This window comes from Oncorhynchus keta, chromosome 25, assembly GCF_023373465.1.
Source record: "Oncorhynchus keta strain PuntledgeMale-10-30-2019 chromosome 25, Oket_V2, whole genome shotgun sequence".
Classification (NCBI taxonomy): domain Eukaryota; kingdom Metazoa; phylum Chordata; class Actinopteri; order Salmoniformes; family Salmonidae; genus Oncorhynchus; species Oncorhynchus keta.
In genome coordinates, this window is record NC_068445.1 from 21436262 (window position 1) to 21464232 (window position 27971).

At 44.4% G+C, this 27971-nt stretch overlaps 1 protein-coding gene across 7 annotated transcripts in view; it reads left to right on the top strand.

The window, feature by feature from the left end:
* The window catches only part of wscd2 (WSC domain containing 2), a 110273-nt gene that overhangs the window by 79547 nt on the left and 2755 nt on the right, over window positions 1-27971 (top strand). For all 7 annotated transcript variants that reach the window (XM_052478861.1, XM_052478860.1, XM_052478859.1 and 4 more), the window contains 4 exons: window positions 11473-11594; window positions 16172-16346; window positions 25587-25751; window positions 25895-26095. In XM_052478861.1, coding sequence (XP_052334821.1) covers window positions 11473-11594; window positions 16172-16346; window positions 25587-25751; window positions 25895-26095 — 663 coding nt within the window. The remainder of the gene's footprint in view (window positions 1-11472; window positions 11595-16171; window positions 16347-25586; window positions 25752-25894; window positions 26096-27971) is intronic.

A 27971-nucleotide genomic window follows, 5' to 3' on the forward strand; every position in this document is an offset into this window, starting at 1 on the left:
GGCTGGGCCTGTTTTACTGTAGGGCTGGGCCTGTTATTTGCTGTTTTACTGTAGGGCTGGGCCTGTTATTTGCTGTTTTACTGTCGGGTTGGGCCTTTTATTTGCTGTTTTACTGTAGGGCTGGGCCTGTTATTTGTTGTTTTACAGTATGGCTGGGCCTGTTTTTTTGCTGTTTTACTGTATGGCTGGGCCTGTTTTACTGTAGGGCTGGGCCTGTTATTTGCTGTTTTACTGTAGGGCTGGGCCTGTTATTTGCTGTTTTACTGTAGGGCTGGGCCTGTTATTTGTTGTTCTTCATTATGGCTGGGCCTGTTATTTGATGTTCTACAGTATGGCTGGGCCTGTTTTTTTGCTGTTTTACTGTAGGGCTGGGCCTGTTATTTGCTGTTTTACAGGATGGCTGGGCCTGTTATTTGCTGTTTTACAGTATAGCTGGGACTGTTATTTGCTGTTTTACTGTAGGGCTGGGCCTGTTATTTGCTGTTTTACTGTAGGGTTGGGCCTTTTATTTGCTGTTTTACTGTATGGCTGGGCCTGTTTTACTGTAGGGCTGGGCCTGTTATTTGCTGTTTTACTGTATGGCTGGGCCTGTTTTACTGTAGGGGTGGACCTGTTATTTGCTGTTTTACTGTAGGGCTGGGCCTGTTATTTGCTGTTTTACTGTAGGGCTGGGCCTGTTATTTGTTGTTTTACAGTTTGGCTGGGCCTGTTTTTTTGCTGTTTTACTGTAGGGCTGGGCCTGTTATTTGCTGTTTTACTGTAGGGTTGGGCCTGTTATTTGCTGTTTTACAGTATGACTGGGCCTGTTATTTACTGTTTTACAGTATGGCTGGGCCTGTTATTTGCTGATTTACAGTATGGCTGGGCCTGTTATTTGCTGTTTTACAGTATGGCTAGACCTGTTTTTTGCTGATTTACAGTATGGCTGGGCCTGTTATTTGCTGATTTACAGTATGGCTGGGCCTGTTATTTGCTGTTTTACAGTATGACTGGGCCTGTTATTTACTGTTTTACAGTATGGCTGGGCCTGTTATTTACTGTTTTACAGTATGGCTGGGACTGTTATTTACTGTTTTACAGTATGGCTGGGCCTGTTATTTACTGTTTTACAGTATGGCTGGGACTGTTATTTGCTGATTTACTGTAGGGCTGGGCCTGTTATTTGTTGTTCTTCATTATGGCTGGGCCTGTTATTTGATGTTCTACAGTATGGCTGGGCCTGTTTTTTTGGTGTTTTACTGTAGGGCTGGGCCTGTTATTTGCTGTTTTACAGGATGGCTGGGCCTGTTATTTGCTGTTTTACAGTATATCCGGGACTGTTATTTGCTGTTTTACTGTAGGGCTGGGCCTGTTATTTGCTGTTTTACTGTAGGGTTGGGCCTTTTATTTGCTGTTTTACTGTAGGGCTGGGCCTGTTATTTGCTGTTTTACAGTATGACTGGGCCTGTTATTTACTGTTTTACAGTATGGCTGGGCCTGTTATTTGCTGATTTACAGGATGGCTGGGCCTGTTATTTGCTGTTTTACAGTATAGCTGGGACTGTTATTTGCTGTTTTACTGTAGGGCTGGGCCTGTTATTTGCTGTTTTACTGTAGGGTTGGGCCTTTTATTTGCTGTTTTACTGTAGGGCTGGGCCTGTTATTTACTGTTTTACTGTATGGCTGGGCCTGTTTTACTGTAGGGCTGGGCCTGTTATTTGCTGTTTTACTGTAGGGCTGGGCCTGTTATTTGCTGTTTTACTGTCGGGTTGGGCCTTTTATTTGCTGTTTTACTGTAGGGCTGGGCCTGTTATTTGTTGTTTTACAGTATGGCTGGGCCTGTTTTTTTGCTGTTTTACTGTATGGCTGGGCCTGTTTTACTGTAGGGCTGGGCCTGTTATTTGCTGTTTTACTGTAGGGCTGGGCCTGTTATTTGCTGTTTTACTGTAGGGCTGGGCCTGTTATTTGTTGTTCTTCATTATGGCTGGGCCTGTTATTTGATGTTCTACAGTATGGCTGGGCCTGTTTTTTTGCTGTTTTACTGTAGGGCTGGGCCTGTTATTTGCTGTTTTACAGGATGGCTGGGCCTGTTATTTGCTGTTTTACAGTATAGCTGGGACTGTTATTTGCTGTTTTACTGTAGGGCTGGGCCTGTTATTTGCTGTTTTACTGTAGGGTTGGGCCTTTTATTTGCTGTTTTACTGTATGGCTGGGCCTGTTTTACTGTAGGGCTGGGCCTGTTATTTGCTGTTTTACTGTCGGGTTGGGCCTTTTATTTGCTGTTTTACTGTAGGGCTGGGCCTGTTATTTGCTGTTTTACTGTATGGCTGGGCCTGTTTTACTGTAGGGGTGGACCTGTTATTTGCTGTTTTACTGTAGGGCTGGGCCTGTTATTTGCTGTTTTACTGTAGGGCTGGGCCTGTTATTTGTTGTTTTACAGTTTGGCTGGGCCTGTTTTTTTGCTGTTTTACTGTAGGGCTGGGCCTGTTATTTGCTGTTTTACATTATGGCTGGGCCTGTTATTTGCTGTTTTACAGTATGGCTAGACCTGTTTTTTGCTGATTTACAGTATGGCTGGGCCTGTTATTTGCTGATTTACAGTATGGCTGGGCCTGTTATTTGCTGTTTTACAGTATGACTGGGCCTGTTATTTACTGTTTTACAGTATGGCTGGGCCTGTTATTTACTGTTTTACAGTATGGCTGGGACTGTTATTTGCTGATTTACTGTAGGGCTGGGCCTGTTATTTGTTGTTCTTCATTATGGCTGGGCCTGTTATTTGATGTTCTACAGTATGGCTGGGCCTGTTTTTTTTGGTGTTTTACTGTAGAGCTGGGCCTGTTATTTGCTGTTTTACAGGATGGCTGGGCCTGTTATTTGCTGTTTTACAGTATATCCGGGACTGTTATTTGCTGTTTTACTGTAGGGCTGGGCCTGTTATTTGCTGTTTTACTGTAGGGTTGGGCCTTTTATTTGCTGTTTTACTGTAGGGCTGGGCCTGTTATTTGCTGTTTTACTGTATGTCTGTTCCTGTTTTACTGTAGGGCTGGGCCTGTTATTTGCTGTTTTACTGTAGGCCTGGGCCTGTTATTTGCTGTTTTACTGTCGGGTTGGGCCTTTTATTTGCTGTTTTACTGTAGGGCTGGGCCTGTTATTTGTTGTTTTACAGTATGGCTGGGCCTGTTTTTTTGATGTTTTACTGTATGGCTGGGCCTGTTTTACTGTAGGGCTGGGCCAGTTATTTGCTGTTTTACTGTAGGGCTGGGCCTGTTATTTGTTGTTCTTCATTATGGCTGGGCCTGTTATTTGATGTTCTACAGTATGGCTGGGCCTGTTTTTTTGCTGTTTTACTGTATGGCTGGGCCTGTTTTACTGTAGGGCTGGGCCTTCTATTTGCTGTTTTACTGTAGGGCTGAGCCTATTATTTGCTGTTTTACTGTAGGGCTGGGCCTGTTATTTGCTGTTTTACAGTATGGCTGGGCATGTTATTTACTGTTTTACAGTATAGCTGGGACTGTTATTTGCTGTTTTACTGTAGGGCTGGGCCTGTTATTTGCTGTTTTACTATAGGGTTGGGCCTTTTATTTGCTGTTTTACTGTAGGGCTGGGCCTGTTATTTGCTGTTTTACTGTAGGGCTGGGACTGTTATTTGCTGTTTTACTGTAGGGCTGGGCCTGTTATTTGCTGTTTTACTATAGGGTTGGGCCTTTTATTTGCTGTTTTACTGTAGGGCTGGGCCTGTTATTTGCTGTTTTACTGTATGGCTGGACCTGTTTTACTGTAGGGCTGGGGCTGTTATTTGCTGTTTTACTGTAGGGCTGGGCCTGTTATTTGCTGTTTTACTGTAGGGCTAGGCCTGTTATTTGTTGTTCTTCATCATGGCTGGGCCTGTTATTTGATGTTCTACAGTATGGCTAGGCCTGTTTTTTTGCTGTTTTACTGTAGGGCTGGGCCTGTTATTTGCTGTTTTACAGTATGGCTGGGCATGTTTTTCGCTGTTTTACTGTCTGGCTGGGCCTGTTATTTACTGTTTTACAGTATAGCTGGTACTGTTATTTGCTGTTTTACAGTATGGGTGGGCCTGTTATTTGCTGTTTTACAGTATGGCTGGACATGTTTTTCGCTGTATTACTGTCTGGCTGGGCCTGTTATTTACTGTTTTACGGTAGGGCTGGGCCTGTTATTTGCTGTTATACAGTATGGCTGGGCCTGTTTTTTGCTGTTTTACTGTAGGGCTGGGCCTGTTATTTGCCGTTTTACTGTAGGGTTGGGCCTGTTATTTGCTGTTTTACAGTATGACTGGGCCTGTTATTTACTGTTTTACAGTATGGCTGGGCCTGTTATTTGCTGATTTACAGTATGGCTGGGCCTGTTTTTTGCTGTTTTACTGTAGGGCTGGGCCTGTTATTTGCTGTTTTACTATAGGGTTGGGCCTTTTATTTGCTGTTTTACTGTAGGGCTGGGCCTGTTATTTGCTGTTTTACAGTATGCCCGGGCCTGTTATTTACTGTTTTACAGTATGGCTGGGCCTGTTATTTGCTGATTTGCAGTATGGCTGGGCCTGTTATTTGCTGTTTTACTATAGGGTTGGGCCTTTTATTTGCTGTTTTACTGTAGGGCTGGGCCTGTTATTTGCTGTTTTACTGTAGGGCTGGGACTGTTATTTGCTGTTTTACTGTTGGGCTGGGCCTGTTATTTGCTGTTTTACTATAGGGTTGGGCCTTTTATTTGCTGTTTTACTGTAGGGCTGGGCCTGTTATTTGTTGTTTTACTGTATGGCTGGGCCTGTTTTACTGTAGGGCTGGGGCTGTTATTTGCTGTTTTACTGTAGGGCTGGGCCTGTTATTTGCTGTTTTACTGTAGGGCTAGGCCTGTTATTTGTTGTTCTTCATTATGGCTGGGCCTGTTATTTGATGTTCTACAGTATGGCTAGGCCTGTTTTTTTGCTGTTTTACTGTAGGGCTGGGCCTGTTATTTGCTGTTTTACAGTATGGCTGGGCATGTTTTTCGCTGTTTTACTGTCTGGCTGGGCCTGTTATTTACTGTTTTACAGTATAGCTGGTACTGTTATTTGCTGTTTTACAGTATGGGTGGGCCTGTTATTTGCTGTTTTACAGTATGGCTGGACATGTTTTTCGCTGTATTACTGTCTGGCTGGGCCTGTTATTTACTGTTTTACTGTAGGGCTGGGCCTGTTATTTGCTGTTATACAGTATGGCTGGGCCTGTTTTTTGCTGTTTTACTGTAGGGCTGGGCCTGTTATTTGCTGTTTTACTGTAGGGTTGGGCCTGTTATTTGCTGTTTTACAGTATGACTGGGCCTGTTATTTACTGTTTTACAGTATGGCTGGGCCTGTTATTTGCTGATTTACAGTATGGCTGGGCCTGTTTTTTGCTGTTTTACTGTAGGGCTGGGCCTGTTATTTGCTGTTTTACTGGAGGGTTGGGCCTGTTATTTGCTGTTTTACAGTATGACTGGGCCTGTTATTTACTGTTTTACAGTATGGCTGGGCCTGTTATTTGCTGATTTACAGTATGGCTGGGCCTGTTATTTGCTGTTCTACAGTATGCCTGGGCCTGGTTTGTGCTGTTTTACTGTAGGGTGGGCCTGTTGTTTGCTGTTTTACTGTAGGGCTGGGCCTGTTATTTGCTGTTTTACTGTAGGGCTGGGCCTGTTATTTGCTGTTTTTCAGTATGGCTGGGACTGTTATTTGCTGTTTTACAGGATGGCTGGGCCTGTTATTTGCTGTTTTACAGTATAGCTGGGACTGTTATTTGCTGTTTTACAGTATGGGTGGGCCTGTTATTTGCTGTTTTACAGTATGGCTGGACCTGTTATTTGCTGTTTTACTGTAGGGCTGGGCCTGTTATTTGCTGTTATACTGTCGGGTTGGGCCTTTTATTTGCCGTTTTACTGTAGGGCTGGGCCTGTTATTTGCTGTTTTTCAGTATGGCTGGGCATGTTTTTTTGCTGTTTTACTGTAGGGCTGGGCCTGTTATTTGTTGTTCTTCATTATGGCTGGGCCTGTTATTTGATGTTCTACAGTATGGCTGGGCCTGTTTTTTTGCTGTTTTACTGTAGGGCTGGGCCTGTTATTTGCTGTTTTACTGTAGGGTTGGGCCTGTTATTTGCTGTTTTACAATATGACTGGGCCTGTTATTTACTGTTTTACAGTATGGCTGGGCCTGTTATTTGCTGATTTACAGTATGGCTGGGCCTGTTATTTGCTGTTTTACAATATGGCTGGACCTGTTTTTTGCTGTTTTACTCTATGGCTGGGCCTGTTATTTGCTGTTCTACAGTAGGGTTGGGCCTGTTATTTGCTGTTTTACTGTAGGGCTGGGCCTGTTATTTGCTGTTTTACTGTAGGGCTGGGCCTGTTATTTGCTGTTTTACAGTATGGCTGGGACTGTTATTTGCTGTTTTACAGAATAGCTGGGCCTGTTATTTGCTGTTTTACAGGATGGCTGGGCCTGTTATTTGCTGTTTTACAGGATGGCTGGGCCTGTTATTTGCTGTTTTACAGTATAGCTGGGCCTTTTATTTGCTGTTTTACTGTAGGGCTGGGCCTGTTATTTGCTGTTTTACAGTATGTCTGGGCCTGTTTTTTTGCTGTTTTACTGTATGGCTGGGCCTGTTTTACTGTAGGGCTGGGCCTGTTATTTGCTGTTTTACTGTAGGGCTGGGCCTGTTATTTGTTGTTCTTCATTATGGCTGGGCCTGTTATTTGCTGTTTTACAGTATAGCTGGGCCTGTTATTTGCTGTTTTACAGGATGGCTGGGCCTGTTATTTGCTGTTTTACAGTATAGCTTTGACTGTTATTTGCTGTTTTACAGTATGGGTGGGCCTGTTATTTGCTGTTTTACAGTATGGCTGGGCATGTTTTTCGCTGTTTTACTGTCTGGCTGGGCCTGTTATTTACTGTTTTACAATATGGCTGGGCCAGTTATTTGCTGTTTTACTCTATGGCTGGGCCTGTTATTTGCTATTCTACAGTAGGGTTGGGCCTGTTATTTGCTGTTTTACTGTAGGGCTGTGCCTGTTATTTGCTGTTTTATTGTAGGGCTGGGCCTGTTATTTGCTGTTTTACAGTATGGCTGGGACTGTTATTTGCTGTTTTACAGTATGGCTGGGCCTGTTTTACTGTAGGGCTGGGCCTGTTATTTGCTGTTTTCCTGTAGTGCTGGGCCTGATATTTGCTGTTTTACTGTAGGGCTGGGCCTGTTATTTGTTGTTCTTCATTATGGCTGGGCCTGTTATTTGATGTTCTACAGTATGGCTGGGCCTGTTTTTTTGCTGTTTTACTGTAGGGCTGGGCCTGTTATTTGCTGTTTTACTGTAGGGTTGGGCCTGTTATTTGCTGTTTTACAGTATGACTGGGCCTGTTATTTACTGTTTTACAGTATGGCTGGGCCTGTTATTTGCTGATTTACAGTATGGCTGGGCCTGTTAATTGCTGTTTTACAATATGGCTGGATCTGTTTTTTGCTGTTTTACTCTATGGCTGGGCCTGTTATTTGCTGTTCTACAGTATGGCTGGGCCTGTTATTTGCTGTTCTACAGTATGCCTGGTCCTGTTTTTTTCTGTTTTACTATAGGGCTGGGCCTGTTATTTGCTGTTTTACTGTAGGGCTGGGCCTGTTATTTGCTGTTTTACTGTAGGGCTGGGCCTGTTATTTGCTGTTTTACAGTATGGCTGGGTCTGTTATTTGCTGTTTTACAGTATAGCTGGGCCTGTTATTTGCTGTTTTACAGGATGGCTGGGCCTGTTATTTGCTGTTTTACTGTAGGGCTGGGCCTGTTATTTGCTGTTCTACAGTATGGCTGGGCCTGTTATTTGCTGTTTTACTGTAGAGCTGGGCCTGTTATTAGCTGTTTTACTTTAGGGCTGGGCCTGTTATTTGCTGTTATACAGTATGGCTGGGCCTGTTATTTGCTGTTATACAGTATGGCTGGGCCTGTTATTTGCTGTTTTACAGGATGGCTGGGCCTGTTATTTGCTGTTTTACTGTAGGGCTGGGCCTGTTATTTGATGTTTTACTGTCGAGCTTGGCCTGTTATTTGCTGTTTTACTGTAGGGCTGGGCCTGTTATTTGCTGTTATACAGTATGGCTGGGCCTGTTTTTTTGCTGTTTTACTGTATGGCTGGGCCTGTTTTACTGTAGGGCTGGGTCTGTTATTTGCTGTTTTACTGTAGGGCTGGGCCTGTTATTTGCTGTTTTACTGTAGGGCTGGGCCTTTTATTTGCTGTTTTACTGTAGGGCTGGGCCTGTTATTTGTTGTTCTTCATTATGGCTGGGCCTGTTATTTGATGTTCTACAGTATGGCTGGGTCTGTTTTTTTGCTGTTTTACTGTAGGGCTGGGCCTGTTATTTGCTGTTTTACTGTCGGGTTGGGCCTGTTATTTGCTGTTTTACAGTATGACTGGGCCTGTTATTTACTGTTTTACAGTATGGCTGGGCCTGTTATTTGCTGATTTACTGTAGGGCTGGGCCTGTTATTTGCTGTTTTACAGTATGGCTGGACCTGTTTTTTGCTGTTTTACTCTATGGCTGGGCCTGTTATTTGCTCTTCTACAGTATGGCTGGGACTGTTATTTGCTGTTTTACAGTATGGCTGGGCCTGTTATTTGCTGTTTTACAGGAAGACTGGGCCTGTTATTTGCTGTTTTACTGTAGGGCTGGGCCTGTTATTTGCTGTTCTACAGTATGGCTGGGCCTGCTATTTGCTGTTTTACTGTAGGGCTGGGCCTGTTATTTGCTGTTTTACTGTAGGGCTGGGCCTGTTATTTGCTGTTTTACTGTAGGGCTGGGCCTGTTATTTGCTGTTTTACTGTAGGGCTGGGCCTGTTATTTGCTGTTTTACAGTATGGCTGGGACTGTTATTTGCTGTTTTACAGTATAGCTGGGCCTGTTATTTGCTGTTTTACAGGATGGCTGGGCCTATTATTTGCTGTTTTACTGTAGGGCTGGGCCTGTTATTTGCTGTTCTACAGTATGGCTGGGCCTGTTATTTGCTGTTTTACTGTAGAGCTGGGCCTGTTATTAGCTGTTTTACTTTAGGGCTGGGTCTGTTATTTGCTGTTTACTGTAGGGCTGGGCCTGTTATTTGCTGTGCTGCAGTATGGCTGGGCCTGTTATTTGCTGTTTTACTGTAGGGCTGGGCCTGTTATTAGCTGTTTTCCTGTGTGGCTGGGCCTGTTATTTGCTGTTATACAGTATGGCTGGGCCTGTTATTTGCTGTTTTACAGTATGGCTGGGCCTGTTATTTGCTGTTTTACAGTATTTCTGGGCCTGTTATTTGCTGTTTTACAGTATGGCTGGGTCTGTTATATACTGTTTTACAGTATGGCTGGGCCTGTTATTTACTGTTTTACAGAATGGCTGGGACTGTTATTTACTGTTTTACAGTATGGCTGGGATTGTTATTTGCTGTTTTACAGTATGGCTGGGCCTGTTATTTGCTGTTTTACAGGATGGCTGGGCCTGTTATTTGCTGTTTTACTGTAGGGCTGGGCCTGTTATTTGCTGTTTTACTGTCGAGCTTGGCCTGTTATTTGCTGTTTTACTGTAGGGCTGGGCCCTTTATTTGCTGTTTTACTGTAGGGCTGGGCCTGTTATTTGTTGTTTTACTGTAGGGCTGGGCCTTTTATTTGCTGTTTTACTGTAGGGCTGGGCCTGTTATTTGCTGTTTTACTGTAGGGCTGGGCCTTTTATTTGCTGTCTTACTGTAGGGCTGGGCCTGTTATTTGTTGTTCTTCATTATGGCTGGGCCTGTTATTTGATGTTCTACAGTATGGCTGGGTCTGTTTTTGTGCTGTTTTACTGTAGGGCTGGGCCTGTTATTTGCTGTTTTACTGTCGGGTTGGGCCTGTTATTTGCTGTTTTACAGTATGACTGGGCCTGTTATTTACTGTTTTACAGTATGGCTGGGCCTGTTATTTGCTGATTTACTGTAGGGCTGGGCCTGTTATTTGCTGTTTTACAGTATGGCTGGACCTGTTTTTTGCTGTTTTACTCTATGGCTGGGCCTGTTATTTGCTGTTCTACAGTATGGCTGGGCCTGTTATTTGCTGTTTTACTATAGGGCTGGGCCTTTTATTTGCTGTTTTACTGTAGGGCTGGGCCTGTTATTTGTTGTTCTTCATTATGGCTGGGCCTGTTATTTGATGTTCTACAGTATGGCTGGGCCTGTTTTTTTGCTTTTTTACTGTAGGGCTGGGCCTGTTATTTGCTGTTTTACAGTATGACTGGGCCTGTTATTTACTGTTTTACAGTATAGTTGGGACTGTTATTTGCTGTTTTACAGTATGGATGGGCCTGTTATTTGCTGTTTTACAGTATGGCTGGGCCTGGTATTTGCTGTTTTACTGTAGGGCCGGGTCTGTTATTTGCTGTTTTACTGTAGGGCTGGGCCTGTTATTTGCTGTTTTACTGTAGGGCTGGGCCTGTTATTTGCTGTTTTACTGTAGGGCTGGGCCTGTTATTTGCTGTTTTACTGTAGGGCTGGGCCTGTTATTTGCTGTTTTACTGTAGGGCTGGGCCTTTTATTTGCTGTTTTACTGTAGGGCTGGGCCTGTTATTTGTTGTTCTTCATTATGGCTGGGCCTGTTATTTGATGTTCTACAGTATGGCTGGGCCTGTTATTTGCTGATTTACAGTATGACTGGGCCTGTTATTTGCTGTTTTACAGTATGGCTGGACCTGTTTTTTGCTGTTTTACTGTCTGGCTGGGCCTGTTATTTACTGTTTTACAGTATAGCTGGGACTATTATTTGCTGTTTTACAGTATGGGTGGGCCGGTTATTTGATGTTTTACAGTATGGCTGGGCCTGTTATTTGCTGTTTTACTGTAGGGCTGGGCCTGTTATTTACTGTTTTACAGTATAGCTGGGCCTGTTATTTACTGTTTTACAGTATAGCTGGGACTGTTATTTGCTGTTTTACAGTATGGGTGGGCCTGTTATTTGATGTTTTACAGTATGGCTGGGCCTGTTATTTGCTGTTTTACTGTAGGGCTGGGCCTGTTATTTGCTGTTTTACTGTAGGACTGGGCCTGTTATTTGCTGTTTTACTGTAGGGTTGGGCCTTTTATTTGCTGTTTTACAGTATGGCTGAGCCTGTTATTTGCTGTTTTACAGTATGGCTGAGCCTGTTATTTGCTGTTTTACAGTATGGCTGGGCCTGTGTGCACTGTGGTTGCCCATAGGGACAGTCTGGGGAGGAAGTTTGTTGAGACAGCCAGTGCAGGAGAGCCAGGCAGTCCCTGGTGTGATGGCAACGACTCAGGGCAGGCCGCTGCTGTGTAAGGTCAGGCTGCTGCTGGGTCAGGGCAGGCTGCTCTGTGTTAGGTTGCTAGCAAGGCCAAGGGAGGGGTCGATGGATACTATAGGGGTCAAACTGAAAGCTTTGTTCAGTCAGAACACATGAAAATGGGTTAGTGATCAATACTAATCTAGTATGTTGTTTTGGTTGTGTTTATCCTTGGTTCAGATGGGAGTGCCATCTTTAAGGGGTGCTTCCACAGACCTGACAACGTCACCCTCGCCCTGCCCATCAGCGCTGTTATCCAGAACATGTCAGTGGAGAAGTGTGTGGACTTTTGCACAGAGAAGGTGAGGAAAATGTACATGTTGTGATGTTAGATTTTGATGTGTGTTTGCTTGTTTGCTGAAGAAGAGAAAGAGATTAGCTGTGTTCGAATACCCATACTAACATACTGTATACTACATACTTAATGAGTATATACTACATAGTATATACTATTACTTAATTTTATTTTACTGTAAACGAACATTATCCTTTCAAATGAGATACTAGGGCTGCGTTTCAAACTCAGAAGACACACCCTCCTCCACTTACCCTCGCCTTTTGCCCTTGGGGGAATCCCCATGGCCATCTTTGTCGTTGGTCCAGATGATAATAATATAATAAATAAATAATAAAATCGATAAGCCAAGCAAGGGAAGTTGGCAACGTAATCCCCTCAACCCTCGTTTTTGAGTGAGTTTGCGAGTGTACAATTATGTTCACTCCGGGCCTGAAACGCCCCGTAATTCAATTCGCGATGATTGTACATCCGCTAAGAAAAGTCAGCCAAAACTTAAAACCAACATTAATATGGAGTCAACACACAAGCGTAAGCAAAAATGAATGCAAAGAAGTTAGAAATTATGATACTAATGCACATGATGACTCAAACATGTAACATACAGTGGGGCAAAAAAGTATTTAGTCAGCCACCAATTGTGCAAGTTCTCCCACTTAAAAAATGAGAGAGGCCTGTAATTTTCATCATAGGTACACTTCAACTATGACAGACAAAATTAGGGAAAAAAAATCCAGAAAAAAAAGTTTCTCTCAATACTTTGTTATATACCCTTTGTTGGCAATGACAGTGGTCAAACGTTTTCTGTAAGTCTTCACAAGCTTTTCACACACTGTTGCTGGTATTTCGCAGACCAGAAAGTGAAGGTGGACATGGGCGGCATCCCATGTTTCCTCCGCGCGCCGGAACCAGTCGTCCACCGCAGGAGCCTCGGTCTGACTCTGATGCCAAGGAGCCAGAACCGGCTGATACCCCAATACACACTGGAAGGGGGTGAGGTTAGTGTAGGAGTGGCGGAGTGAGTTCTAGGCCATTTCTGCCCAGGGCACGAACGCTGCCCACTGCCCCGGCTGTCCAGCTGGACACTGGAGTGGAGCGGGTTCTGTACGTAACGCCAGCTCCCACAAGACCGGCGCTACTAGGCAGGAGGCCTGGACAGTGCGTCTGCCTTCACATTTTGGGAACCTGGTCTGTAGGACAGTGTAAACACAAAACGGGTAAAAAACATGGTCCACCTTGCCTGACGAGGATTCAGTCTCCTCGCTGCCCGGATATACTCCAGGTTGCGGTGGTCAGTCCAGATGAGGAAAGGGTGTTTCGCCCCCTCAAGCCAATGTCTTCACGCCTTCAATGCTTTAACCACAGCCAACAACTCCTGGTCCCCCACATCATAGTTCCGCTCCTCCAGGCTGAGCTTCTTCGAGAAGAAGGCACAGGTGCGGAGCTTTGGTGGCGTGCCCGAGCGCTGAGAGAGCACGGCTCCTATCCCAGCCACGGACGCGTCCACCTCCACTATGAACGCCAAAGAGGGATCCGGATGGTCCTGGCAATAGGACCTCAGAAATATACCCACATCCTGGTTTATTCTCTCCACCTTCCCGTTACTCTCAGGGTGAAAACCTGAGGTAAGGCTGACCGAGACCCCCAGACGTTCCATGAACGCCTTCCAGGCCCTCGACGCGACCTGGGGACCCAGATCAGACACTATATCCTCAGGTACCCCGTAGTGCCGGAAGATGTGTGTAAACAACGACCAGGATCGCGGTGTTACAATGGGAGGGAGGAAGATCGGTCAGGAAATCTACTGACAGGTGCGACCACGACCGTTGTGGAACTGGTAAGGGTTGTAACTTACCTCTGGGCAGGTGCCTAGGAGCCTTGCACTGGGCACGCAAAGTGGGCCACCAGTACTTCCCACTAAGACAGCGCACCGTCTGACCGGTACCAGGATGACCAGAGGAGGGTGACGTGTGGATCCTGAGATCCAGTTTTGTGAAGAAGCGCGCCCCGTGCATTGACTCAATCGCCTTGGCGATGAAAGGTAGCGGGTTACTGTACCTCACCATGATTTTATTGAGACCTCGATAGTCAATGCACGGGCGCAGACCTCCCTCGTTCTTCTTCACGAAAAAGAAACTCAAGGAGGCGGGTGAAGTGGAGGACCGAATGTACCCCTGACGCAGTGATTCAGATACATATGTCTCCATAGCCACCGTCTCTGCTTGCGACAGGGGATACACGTGACTCCTGGGAAGTGCAGCGTCTACCAGGAGATTTAACGCACAATCCCCCTGTCGATGGGGTGGTAATTGAGTCGCCTTCTTTTTGGAGAAGGCGAGAGCCAAATCGGCATATTCTGGGGGGATGCTCGCAGTGGAGACCTGGTCTGGACTTTCCACCGTGGTAGCACCAACAGAAACCCCTACACACCTCCCCGAGCACTCTCGCGACCACCCAGTTAGAGCCCTCTGTTGCCATGAAATGGTGGGGTCATGACGAGCCAACCAGGGAAGGCCTAGTACCACGAGAAACGCAGGAGAGTCAATGAAGAAGAGACTGATTCTCTCCTCGTGACTCCCCCGTATCACCATGGCCAGGGAGATGGTGGCTTCCCTAATTAACCCGGACCCTAATGGTCGACTATCCAGTGCGTGTACCGGGAAAGGTCTAACAGAAACCATGGGAATTCCTAAACTAAGGGCGAATGCTCTGTCGATAAAATTCCCAGCCGCACCTGAATCGACGAGTCCCTTATGCAGGGAAAACAGGTGGTTAACAGAGGGCTCTGGATGAGAGTGGTGCCTACTCACCTGGGGTGACGCCATAGAGCCCTGCCTGCTGCCTCGACTCCCAGAGGGACCAACCCAGCACTGACTGGCAGTGTGCTCTCTGCGGCCACAGATGGTGCACATGAAGGCCCCTCCTCCAGCCTCCCTAAGCGCAGCCTCTCCCAGCTCCATGGGCACCGGAGTGGGGGTGCTGGAAGATGGAACCGGCAGAGCCCTCTCTGGACGTCCGCTGGTGACCAGCAGGTTATCCAACCGGATGGACAGATCCACCAGTTGGTCAAAGGTGATGGTGGCATCCCTGCAGGCCAGCTCCCGCCGGACGTCCTCGGGCAGGCTGCATCGATAGTGGTCGTTAAGGGCCTTGTCGTTCCATCCTGTTCCGGCAGCCAAAGACCGGAATTCGAGGGCGAACTCCTGGGCGCTCCTCGTCCCCTGCCTCAGGTGGAAGAGCGGCTCCCCCGCCGCTCTACCCTCGGGCGGATTGTCAAAGACTGGGTGAACTCGTCGAAGTGGTCCAACGCCGCATCTCCTCCCCACATGGCATTTGCCCAATCCAGAGCTCTCCCTGAGAGGCATGAGACGAGGGGGGACACCCTCTCCCTTCCAGATGGAGCTGGGTGAACGGTGGCCAGGTATAGGTCCAGCTGTAATAGGAACCCTTGGCACCGTGCTGCCGTCCCATCATACTCCCTGGGAAGGGAGAGAAGCATCCTACTCGGATCGGATCCAGGAGGGGAGGGTAGAGATACCCCTGGTTGTGCTGGTCGAGGCCCTGGAGAGACTCCCTGTCTCTCCCAGTGGTCCATGGTCTGGACAACGCGATTCATCATGGCGCCAAGATGTTGCAGCATCGCCGAGTGTCCTCGGACGCGTTCCTCGACGCCTCTAACCGGGATTCCAGCTCCTGCTGACTACATGGGTGGTGTGGTATTCTGTCACGGGTGTGCGTACTGGTAGCGAAGTCAGGTGCAGGAGAGCAGAGAGGCGTACACTTTATTTAGGCAGGAGCAAACAGCAGACGGACGCAACTGCGTCAAAATCAAAAGCGCGAAAACAGTCACAAAAGCTATAGTTACCAAATAAACATACTTCGTGAAATAAACACGGAACATGGAAAACCAGCCTGGTGCATCACATAAAACACGTAACACATAACAATTCCACACAAGGACAAATATTGAAAATTATATACATAAAGGGCATGGGTGACAAAAACAGTACACTAGGATTCACAGGACACGTTTCCAGTAGGACAGTTAAGCAAAATCAATAATTACAAAGAGGCCATTTTACTTTTATACGCAATGTGATTAGGGAATGTAAACCAGGTGTGCGGGGAACAAATGACAAAACAAATTGAACAATGAAAAATGGAGCGGGAATGGCTAGAAGGCCGGTGACGTCGGCCGCCGAACGCCGCCCGAACAAGGAGACGCTCTCATCGGACTTCGGCAGCATATTTTCTTAAATTTTCTTCAAATCTGAAAATGTATGAAGCCATGCCCATTTCCTGAAAAATTGCATTATGGACCCTTAAAGCACTGAAATAGTGTCCACTGCATCTATACCTCGTATTTTGGCGAATTTATTATGTCATCTGGGAACTTTTGGCATACTAACTATATCCATACTATGATCAATAAGCATACTATATACTCAATTTACGTCAAAAATAGTATGGTTAGTGCGGTTAGTATGAGTATTAAGCACAGCTATAGTGTTGTGTGCATGTGTATCATATGCATATATCTTTCTCCCTCTGACATCCCACTCCTCCCTCCTTCCTGCCCTCAAGGAGCTGTCTCTAGCGGTTCTAGCTGGAGACAGGTGTCTCTGTGGGTTCCCCACCCCCCACTTCTCCCTCCATGAGATGGAGGATGAGGAAATGTGCCTGCACCGCTGCCATGGTGAAGAGTTTGAGAGCTGTGGGAATGACAAGTACTTTGTGGTGTACCAGACACAGGTCCAAGGTAAACGAGTCACTATGTGCCACTGACCTCATCATTCTAAGCCCTCTCTAGTTGTAATGACTGGATATACCAGTCATTATCATCATTCTAAGCCCTCTCTAGTTGTAATGACTGGATATACCAGTCATTATCAATTACTATTACCAATGTCATTCATATTAAAGGATGGATTTCCATAGATGTGTATTGATGCTCTTTGAGTAGAACAGATTGGCAGAGTGCTGAAAGTGGTACAGGAGTGGCAGTATTTCTGACCATGAGCTGGTGTTGGGAGGGTGTTCTTGTGAAATGGCTAGCTCACACCATCACACCCCCCTACGTGGCTGTTTTATCACACTTCTGCAGATGGCTGCTCAGATAGGCTGTGAGCGATGCTGCCTTTGGTGCTGTAGCAACTCTAATTACATTCAGAAGCAGAAATAGAGGCTCAAATAAACTGTGTACAACAACATACTGGTCTGGGCCTGTCATATTATAAGGATACCATTAAAAACAACAGTCAATGCAACTCAAAAAAGGAAGCCTACTGTGTAGTTGTTTAAAAAGTTACATATTTAATATTATTCACTGGCCATGTTTTATGTGACCTTTATTTTCTGCTCCAGTATGAGGAAGGTCTGTGCATCCCCAGCTGTCTCAGCACACATTACTGACTTGTAGCATCTCTTGTTTCCATAGCCCTTTACACACGTGCCCGTTAACAGGTTGAACATGGCAGATTTGGGCTCTGTTAAGCACCTAAATTTGGCCTAGTGGCTGTAAGTAACATGCTATTAATAATGTCCGAGCTCAGGCTCTGCGCTTCACAGTGCTATATTGGTTTTTACATTATTTAAAAAAAAACATTTTAGTCATTTAGCAGATGCTTTTATCCAGACTGACGTACAGTTACAGACTTACAGTTAAGATAGCTAAGTGGGACAACCACATATCACAGTAAGTAGAAAGTCAAAGCTAATGGTGAGGAGAGGTGCTGTGGGATTATTTAAGATACTCTTTGAAGAGGTAGGGTTTCAGATGTTTTCGGGAAAATAGGCAGGGACTTTACTGTGCTAGCTTCAGGGGAAAGATTGTCCTGGCACCCCAATGGTGGAACTGAGAAGAGCTTGGACTAGGTTGAGCAGCAGCTGCCCTCCTGTAGAGGTGGGAGGGCCAAAACACCAGAGTTGGAAGAGAGGAGTGCTCAGGTTGGGGTGTAGGGTTTGAGCATAGCCTGAAGGTAGGGAGGGGCAGTTCCTTTTGCTGCCCCGTAAGCAAGTACCATGGTCTTGTAGTGGACACGAGATTCAACTGGAAGCCAGTGAAATGTGCGGTGGAGCGGGTTGACATAGGAGAACTTGGGAAGGTTGAACACCAGGCGGGCTGAAGGGTTCCGGATAAGTTGCAGGAGTTTGATGGCACCAGCGGGGAGCCCAGCCAACAGCGAGTTGCAGTAGACCAGACGAGATAAGAAAAGTGCCTGGATTAGGACCAGCGCCGGTTCCTGTGTGAGGTAGGATTGTGTTGTCCAGGGTCACGTCAAGGTTCTTTTCACTCTGGGAGGGGGAAACTGTGGAGTTGCCAACTGTGATGGAGGAAAAGCAGCTCTGTCTTGTCGAGGTTGAGCTTGAGGTGGTGGGCCGACATCCAAGCTGAGATATCTGCCACGCATGTAGAGATGTGTGTCACAGCCTGGGTGTCAGAAGTGGGGAACGAGAAACGTAGTTGTGTCATCCACATAGCAATACTAGGAGAGACAATGTGAGGATATGACAGAGCCAAGTGACTTGGTGTATAGAGAGAAGAGGAGAGGGTCTAGTACCGAGCCCTGGGGGACACCAGTCTTGAGAGTACGTGGAGCAGACACAGATCCTCTTCATGACACCATGTAGGAGCGGCATGCCAGGTAGGATGCAATCCAAGAGTGTGTAGAGCCTGAGACGCCCAGCCCCGAGAAGGTAGAGAGGAGGATCTTATGGTTCACTATGTCGAAGGTAGCGGATAGATCTAGGAGGATGAGAACAGAGGATAGAGATTTAGCTTTGGCAGTGTGGAGAGCCTCCATGACACAGAGAAGAGCAGTCTCCCTCCTTGACACAGAGGAGAGCAGTCTCGGTTGAGTGATGCGTCTTGAAGCCTGACTGGTAAGGGTAAATTAGATCGTTATGAGAGAGATAGCTAGAGAGTTGGTCAAAGATGGCACACTCAAGTGTTTTGGAAAGAAAATAAAAAAGTGATACTGGTCTGATTTTCTTTTACATCAGAGGAATCGAGTTTGACTGACAGCCGTCCTGACCTTAAGCACCTCATGCAACAAGAAGTTGCTAATTGGGCAACCTTTGCACGTTTTGTTGTCTGAGTGAGGGAAATGATGTAAATTAGGATGACTAGATGCATTTTGAAAGATAAGAAGTTCAGGATTATAATAAATACAGCATTGATGTCATACAAGCAAGCCAAACACCCCTGAGTCCAAATGTGCACTTCACATTTCCAGTTCATGAAACTAATGTTATATACCTTGTCAACATTTATGATCACTATCTTTGATGTACAGTTACAAGATGACATTGCTTCATACCCTGGGTTGTTCTGAACAGAATTAACCCATATTTGTCTATTGTGAAGAAAATCCATAGCGGAACACCCGCCTCACATGACCAATGTTCCCTCTAAATTGCGCACGTGCTCCTGCAGGACTGCCCTGCAGACGAAATACCAAACTGTGCAGAGATGCAAGAGATTGAAATTCACTGAGTTCGCCCCATTAGTTTGCACTATATAGATCAAGTTTGTCCTGTGATCTAGTCAACATTATATCAGCTCCTTTTCAATGCAACAAACCATAACAAATCTAACTTTGCAAGCTTGAGTCTGTATTTTTGTTGTAAGCAGAGCCAGAGGGCAATGGAGTAAAACTATATTGGCGGGTGCGTAGGCCCGGTTTTGATAAGCATAGGTCAGCAATGGGGAGTTATCGCTTCTTCTTACGTGTAGACTGCATTTCAAGCTGTCTTTGAAAAGCCAGTCAGATAAAAAGCTTGTGTCTTAATTAAAGGGGCAGAGTTGTATTTTGAGACAGGCTTGAATATGCAAATACGCCAATATGCAGAGGGATAGCCTACATTGTCTAATTATCTGTATGGTAGTAATAATTCATTGTAGTTTGTAAAGTGGTTTCTTGCACCATACAATGTCATTTACAGTCACCTACAGTATTTGGCCTATGGTGTTACAGACCAAGTAAAAAAATCATTAATTAATGTCAAGCCCTTCATAATGTAAAAACCTTTTTAAGAGTGTCATGCAATGTAGGCCTGCATTGAACACCACAGGCTACTGTAGGCTATATCATAGAAATCAAAAACTATTTCCATGTGAACATGTTATTGGATTTGCTCCATTGGTTTTGTTGGTAGGGCTACATTATACCGAAATAGCCACAATAGCCTATTGGCTACTGTTTAAAACTGTAAGGGTACAGCCTCAGTGTTCACTGTAAACCCAGCCTGGAAATTGCACAAAAATCTCACATCTTCAAGTTTCCGCTCACAAGACCAAAAATGCCCTCAGTGCCCGCCAAAATTAGAGAGAACATTGCTCATGACTCCTTTCTATGTGTTAAAGCCTAACAGTGTAAGATAATATTTATAACTTAGTCATGTTGGCAAAAGAGCAAGCTTTCAAATTATGGCCACCTGACCAAGATTGCATTTATAAGGGTCTGTTTTTATTATTGCGTAAACAACAACATAATTGTTAATTAATTTGTTTTCCCTCATGTAACCCTACTGGTTGTTCGGTTGATTTCTGAATGTAATGTACAATTTAGGCCTTTGCTTTTTACTGTGATTTTTAATGTTATTCCTTGCTTTTGCAGGTCTAATTGCTATTGATAGATATACAGGTTTGTGTTATTGATGGGTATAGGGACAATGGCCAATGTAGCCAGTTGGTTGTGCTCTGAGGTGAGCACTTGCACAGTGCTCCTGTTCTCCGGCTGTCCACTCAGGTGGTGTCGGAATTGGCAGTGCATCTAGTGTTATGCTTTCATGGCCTTGACTGGCTAGGGTCCTAAATCGATGGTTACGGTTTGTGCTGTTTTAATGAGCACGTCTTGGCCTATCAATCTTTGTGGTGCTTCTCTTCAACATACTGTAGCGTGATTTCTTGCGTGCAAAATGACAATTGTTGTGTATATGGCTGCATTTCAGATACAGTGCCTTGCGAAAGTATTCGGCCCCCTTGAACTTTGCAACCTTTTGCCAAATTTCAGGCTTCAAACATAAAGATATAAAACTGTATTTTTTGTGAAGAATCAACAACAAGTGGGACACAATCATGAAGTGGAACGACATTTATTGGATATTTCAAACTTTTTTAACAAATCAAAAACTGAAAAATTGGGCGTGCAAAATTATTCAGTGCAGCAAACTCTCTCCAGAAGTTCAGTGAGGATCTCTCCAATGTTGACCTAAATGACTAATTATGATAAAGACAATCCACCTGTGTGTAATCAAGTCTCCGTATAAATGCACCTGCACTGTGATAGTCTCAGAGGTCTGTTAAAAGCGCAGAGAGCATCATGAAGAGCAAGGAACACACCAGGCAGGTCCGAGATACTGTTGTGAAGAAGTTTAATGCCGGATTTGGATACAAAAAGATTTTCCAAGCTTTAAACATCCCAAGGAGCACTGTGCAAGCGATAATATTGAAATGGAGGGGGAATCAGACCACTGCAAATCTACCAAGACCTGGCCGTCCCTCTAAACTTTCAGCTCATACAAGGAGAAGACTGATCAGAGATGCAGCCAAGAGGCCCATGATCACTCTGGATGAACTGCAGAGATCTACAGCTGAGGTGGGAGACTCTGTCCATAGGACAACAATCAGTCGTATATTGCACACATCTGGCCTTTATGGAAGAGTGGCAAGAAGAAAGCCATTTCTTAAAGATATCCATAAAAAGTGTTGTTTAAAGTTTGCCATAAGCCACCTGGGAGACACACCAAACATGTGGAAGAAAGTGCTCTGGTCAGATGAAACCAAAATTGAACTTTTTGGCAACAAAGCAAAACGTTATGTTTGGCGTAAAAGCAACACAGCTCATCACCCTGAACACACCATCCCCACTGTCAAACATGGTGGTGGCAGCATCGTGGTTTGGGCCTGCTTTTCTTCAGCAGGGACAGGGAAGATGGTTAAAATTGATGGTAAGATGGATGGAGCCAAATACAGGACCATTCTGGAAGAAAACCTGATGGAGTCTGCAAAAGACCTGAGACTGGGACGGAGATTTGTCTTCCAACAAAGCAATGATCCAAAACATAAAGCAAAATCTACAATGGAATGGTTCAAAAATAAACATATCCAGGTGTTAGAATGGCCAAGTCAAAGTCCAGACCTGAATCCAATCGAGAATCTGTGGAATGAACTGAAAACTGCTGTTCACAAATGCTCTCCATCCAACCTCACTGAGCTCGAGCTGTTTTGCAAGGAGGAATGGGAAAAAATGTCAGTCTCTCGATGTGCAAAACTGATAGAGACATACCCCAAGCGACTAACAGCTGTAATCGCAGCAAAAGGTGGCGCTACAAAGTATTAACTTAAGGGGGCTGAATAATTTTGCACATCCAATTTTTCAGTTTTTGATTTGTTAAAAAAGTTTGAAATATCCAATTAATGTCGTTCCACTTCATGATTGTGTCCCACTTGTTGTTGATTCTTCACAAAAAAATACAGTTTTATATCTTTATGTTTGAAGCCTGAAATGTGGCAAAAGGTCGCAAAGTTCAAGGGGGCCAAATACTTTCGCAAGGCACTGTATACAGTACCAGTCAAAAGTTTGGACACACCTACTCATTCAAGGGTTTTTCTTTATTTTTACTATTTTATAGATTGTAGAATAATATTGAAGACATCAAAACTATGAAAAAGCACATATGGAACATGTAGTAACCAAAAAAGTTTAATTATATTTTATATTTTATATTCTTCAAAGTAGCCACTCTTTGCCTTGATGACAGCGTTGCACACTCTTGGCACTCTCTCAACCAGCTTCACCTGGAATGCTTTTCCAACCGTCTTGAAGGAATTCCCACATATGCTGAGCACTTGTTGGCTGCTTTTCCTTCACTCTGCGGTCCAACTCATCCCAAACCATCTCAATTGGGTTGAGGTCGGGTGATTGTGGAGGCCAGGTCATCTGATGCAGCACCGCATCACTCTCCTTCTTAGTCAAATAGCCCTTACACAGCCTGGAGGTGTGTTGGGTCACTGTCCTGTTGAAAATCAAATGATAGTCCCACTAAGCGCAAACCAGATGGGATGGCGTATCTCTGCAGAATGTTGTGGTAGCCATGCTGGTTAAGTGTGCCTTGAATTCTAAATAAATGACGGACAGTGTCACCAGCAATGCACCTCCACACCATCATACCTCCTCCTCCATGATTCACGGTGGAAACCACACATGCGGAGATCATCTGTTCACCTACTCTGCGTCTCACAAAGACACAGCGGTTGGAGCCAAAAATCTAAAGTTTGGACTCATCAGACCAAAGGATAGATTTCCACTGGTCTAATGTCCATTGCTCGTGGTTCTTGGCCCAAGCAAGTCTCTTCTTTATATTGGTGTCCTTTAGTAGTGGTTTCTTTGCAGCAATTTGACCATGAAGGCCTGATTCAGGCAGTCTCCTCTGAAAAGTTGATGTTGAAAGGTGTCTGTTACTTGAACTCTGTGAAACATTTATTTGGGATGCAATCTGAGGTGCAGTCAACTCTAATGAACTTATCCTCTGCAGCAGAGGTAACTCTGGGTCTTCCTTTTCTGACAGTCCTCATGAGATCCAGTTTCATCAAAGCGCTTGATGGTTTTTGCGACTGCACTTGAAGAAACTTTCAAAGTTCTTGACCTTTTCCAGATTGACTGACCTAGTGATGGATCGTTTCTCTTTGCTTATTTGAGCTGTTCTTACCATAATATAGATGTGGTCTTTTATCAAATAGGGCTATCTTCTGTATACCCCCCAACCTTGTCACAACACAACTGATTAGCTCACACGCAACTTCTTGACACTACCCATCCCTTTAGCGGGATAATTGTCATCAACAACCACTGAATTGCACAGCGCCACATTCAAATAATATTACTAAAAATATTTATATTCATGAAATCACAAGTGCAATATTGCAAAACACAGCCTAGCCTTTTGTTAATCCACCTGCGTCTCGAAAGCAATCAGTCAGCGAAAGCAATCCAAGCGTTTGTGTAAGTTTATCGATCGCTCGACAAAACATTATGTACACTTAGCATCAAGTAGCTTGGTCACGAGAATCAGAAAAGCAATCAAATTAATCGTTTAATCGTTTGATGATCTTTGGATGTTTTCACTCACGAGACTCGCAGTTACACAATAAATGGTCCTTTTGTTCCATAAAGATTATTTTTATATCCAAAATACCTCAGTTTGTTTGGCGCGTTATGTTCAGAAATCCACAGGAAAGAGCGGTCACGACAACGCAGACGAAAATTCCAAATAATGTCCGCAATGTCCACAGAAACATGTCAAACGTTTTTTATAATCAATCCTCAGGTTGTTTTTAAAATATATAATCGATAATATATAAACTGCAACTGTCTTTATCAGTAAGAGAGGGAGAGGCAATGGCTATTTAGTTCACTATTCCAAAGGCACAATGCGCGAGCACACAATCCAAAAAGTCAAAAGAGTTCCATTACAGTTTGTAGAAATATCTGAACGATGTTTACAATCAAGCCTTAGGGTCTTTTTATAATAAATCTTCAATAATATTCCAACAGGACAATAGCGTATTCATTACAGAGGAAAAAGAAGGAACGGCGCTCCCGCGTGACCGCGCAGTAAACAACTGATTGGCCTCAGCCATTGTCCACTTGTTGAAACAGCTCTTATTCGACACCCTTCCACAATAGAAGCCTCAAACAACTTTCTAAAGACTGTTGACATCTGCTGGAAGCCTTGGGAAGTGCAATCTGGCCCCATAGACACAGCATATTGGATAGGCAATCACTTAAATGAAACTACAAACCTCAGATTTCCCACTTCCTGGTTGGATTTGTCTCAGGTTTTCACCTGCCATATGAGTTCTGTTATACTCACAGACATCATTCAAACAGTTTTAGAAACTTCAGAGTGTTTTCTATCCAATACTACTAATAATATGCATATATTAGCATCTGGGACAGATTAGCAGGCAGTTTACTCTGGGCAACTTATTCATCCAAGCTACTCAATACTGCCCCCCTGTCACCAAGAAATTAAACAGCCTCCAGAGTTACAACATCATAATCTACACAGAGCCCCACTCACACCAACCACATTACTCACAAAGCTTACACGTCTACTGAGTCAGTCTCTAGGTCATGAGGGTCATTGTGTTGTATAGTGCAGGACATTTGAAGCAATGACTGGATTTCAATGGCGATATACATTACCTTTGCCCAGTTCTTTCTCTGTAGTAGAAGCACCTGTCTGCTCAAGGTCTAGGCACTTGTCATCTCCCGCCTGGACTACTGCGACTCGCTGTTGGCTGGGCTCCCCGCTTATGCCATTAAACCCCTGCAACATATCCAGAACGCTGCAGCCCGCCTGGTTTTCAAACTTCACAAGTTCTCCCATGTCCCGCACACTCCACTGGCTTCCAATCGAAGCTCGCATCCACTATAAGACCATGGTGCTTGCCTACGGAGCAGCAAGAGGAACTACCCTCCCTACCTTCAGGCTATGATCAAACCCTACACACCAACCCAAGCACTCCATTCTGCCACCTCTGGTCTATTTGCCCTCCCACCCTTACGGGAGGGGAGGGCAGCTCCCACTCAGCTCAGCCCAAGCTCTTCTCTGTCCTGACACCCCAATGATAGAACCAGCTTCCTGAAGCTAAGACAGCAGAGTCCCTGTCCATCTTCCAAAAGCACCTGAAACCCTACCTCCTCAAAGAACATCTTAAATAATCCCCCTTCTAAAAAATGTTAAATGTAGGATGTATGACCCTGAAATAGCTTTCTATGTTCACCTGTCATGGTAAAGTACATAGGCCCTTTGACATTCTCACTCACTCTCCAGCTAGTATTGTATTTAAAGTTTGTGTCTGGTTCATAATACATTTTTTGGAAGGAACGCAAATAATTCTGAGTATTTCATGTATTATCATGTATTATTGTGTATCATGTATTATTGTGTATCACATGTGTGACCTGTGTTCTTTCCTGTGTTTCCTCAGATAACCGTTGTATGGACCGGCACTTCCTGCCCACGCGCTCCAAGCAGCTGATGGCCCTTGCCAGCTTCCCCGGGGCTGGCAACACCTGGGCCCGCCACCTCATAGAGCTGGCCACTGGCTTCTACACAGGCAGCTACTACTTTGATGGCTCACTCTACAACAAAGGTACTGTAGGCCTAACCTGGAGGTAACAGGTGACATGGGTACTGGATAGTTATACATTGGGAAGTCATGCAGTCAATTAAACAGCCAAAATTAGACTATTAAGCATGTTCACGTTTTGTCGTTGTTGTTTCTTCTTTTAAAAGGCTTCAAAGGTGAGCGAGACCATTGGCGGAGTGGTAGGAACGTCTGCATTAAAACACATGAGAGCGGCAAGAAGGAGATTGAAGCCTTTGACGCCAGCATCGTCATGATCCGCAACCCTTATAAAGCGCTCATGGCTGAGTTCAACCGCAAGTACGGCGGCCATATTGGATTTGCCTCACAGGCCCACTGGAGAGGGAAAGGTGAGACTTCAGCCAATGATACAGTGCCCTTATTGTTATGTAATTATTGCTGTAATTACAGTGTAACAACTATTGTCATTGCTCTTTATATCACTTTATTTACACTGTACTTAGGGTAGGGGTTGAGCCAGGATGTGGACAAGAGGCTAGGTTATGGGCTAAGGTTAATAGGGTTACTGCTGTAAGTACAGTGTAAGTACAATGTGTAGTTACAATACTGTTACACAGTAATTGTGTGAGTATAGTTGTACAGTAATAAGGGTAATGTAAAGTTTTACCCAATTGTCTGCATTATTGATGAGTCATGACTAGGTGAACTCAACAGATATGAACAGGGTTGGTATAATGTAGATGTGCCCTTCCTCCATTATGCGACTGTGTGCCAATGTTCAGTGGCTCTTTCCTTATCAACTAATGTGATAAACCACAGAGGATTTCAATTTAGAGTACCAGAAAAGGTTTGGACACGTCTACTCATTCAAGGGTATTTCTTTATTTTTACTATTTTCTACACTGTAGAATAATAGTGAAGACATCAAGACTATGAAATAACACATATGGTATCATGTAGTAACCAAAAAAGTGTTAAACAAATCAAAACATATTTTATATTTGAGATTCTTCAAAGTAGCCACCCTTTGCCTAAAATCTCAAATCTCAAATCTATTTTGATTTGTTTAACACTTTCTTAGTTACTACATTATTCCATGTGTTATTTCATAGTTTTGATCTCTTCATTATTATTCTACAATGTAGACAAAAATCAAAATAAAGAAATACCCTTGAATGAGTAGGTGTGTCCAAACTTTTGACTGGTAATGGGGCGGCAGGGTAGCCTAGTGCTTAGAGCGTTGGACTAGTAACCGAAAGGTTGCAAGTTCAAGTCCCCAAGCTGACAAGGTACAAATCTATGTTTCTGCCCCAGAACAAGCAGGTTCCTAGGCCGTCATTGAAAATAAGAATTTGTTCTTAACTGACTTGCCTAGTAAAATAAAAAAATATATATATTTAAATGATAGAATGGCGTTTTGGACTTCACCTTCTGCATTAACACTAAGAGAGAGTCAGATAGAACATTGAGGAAGTGCCAGTATGTTGTCACTACGTAGTTTTGGCTTGTGTGAACCTTAGCCTAGGCAATATGAGAAACTGTGCTTGGTTTTGTGAGACGAGTACAGCAGATGAGCAATGCATGTGTGAGTGTACAGAACATTAAAGACACCTGCTCTTTCCATGACATAGACTGACCAGGTGAAAACTATGATCCCTTATTGATGTCATTTGTTAAATCCATTTCAATCAGTGTAGATGAAGGGGAGGAGACAGGTTAAATACTATTTCAGTATGCATGTTGAGAAATGAACATTGGTATATGTTGGTAAGATAAGAGTAAGGGATAAGTTAATAGGCTTACGATAAGAGCCTTTCAGAGGGAAGACTTCTCTTTGCATGTTTTCTCCAAAATACAAATTTGAGTAATCAGTTTCTCTGCACACTTTCTAGACTCTACAGTCCCTTTTTCAATTTGAATTGTCTTCTGATATTTTTTTATTTAATTTTTTTAACAGATTATCGTGTTATAAAATTTCCTCAATTTCAGCTTCTCCAACAGGCAGATTTTTTTTATGTTGTGTTGTCGCATTATGTATTTTTCCCTCGACACACTTGAGTGTGTCAGTAACCATGGCAACCGGCTCCTATCTGAAATCTCCAGTGAGATTTTCCTGGGAGAGAGATGAAGACTTGCAGACCCCAGCATTCAAATCCATCAGCAGATTCAGACTGCTGTCTGCCATGATTGTTTCTCTTTTATGTGTAGGTGTAGCGATGGGAGCGTTAGAGAGAGAAAAGGCTTTCTGACAGCTGCCAGTTGTGA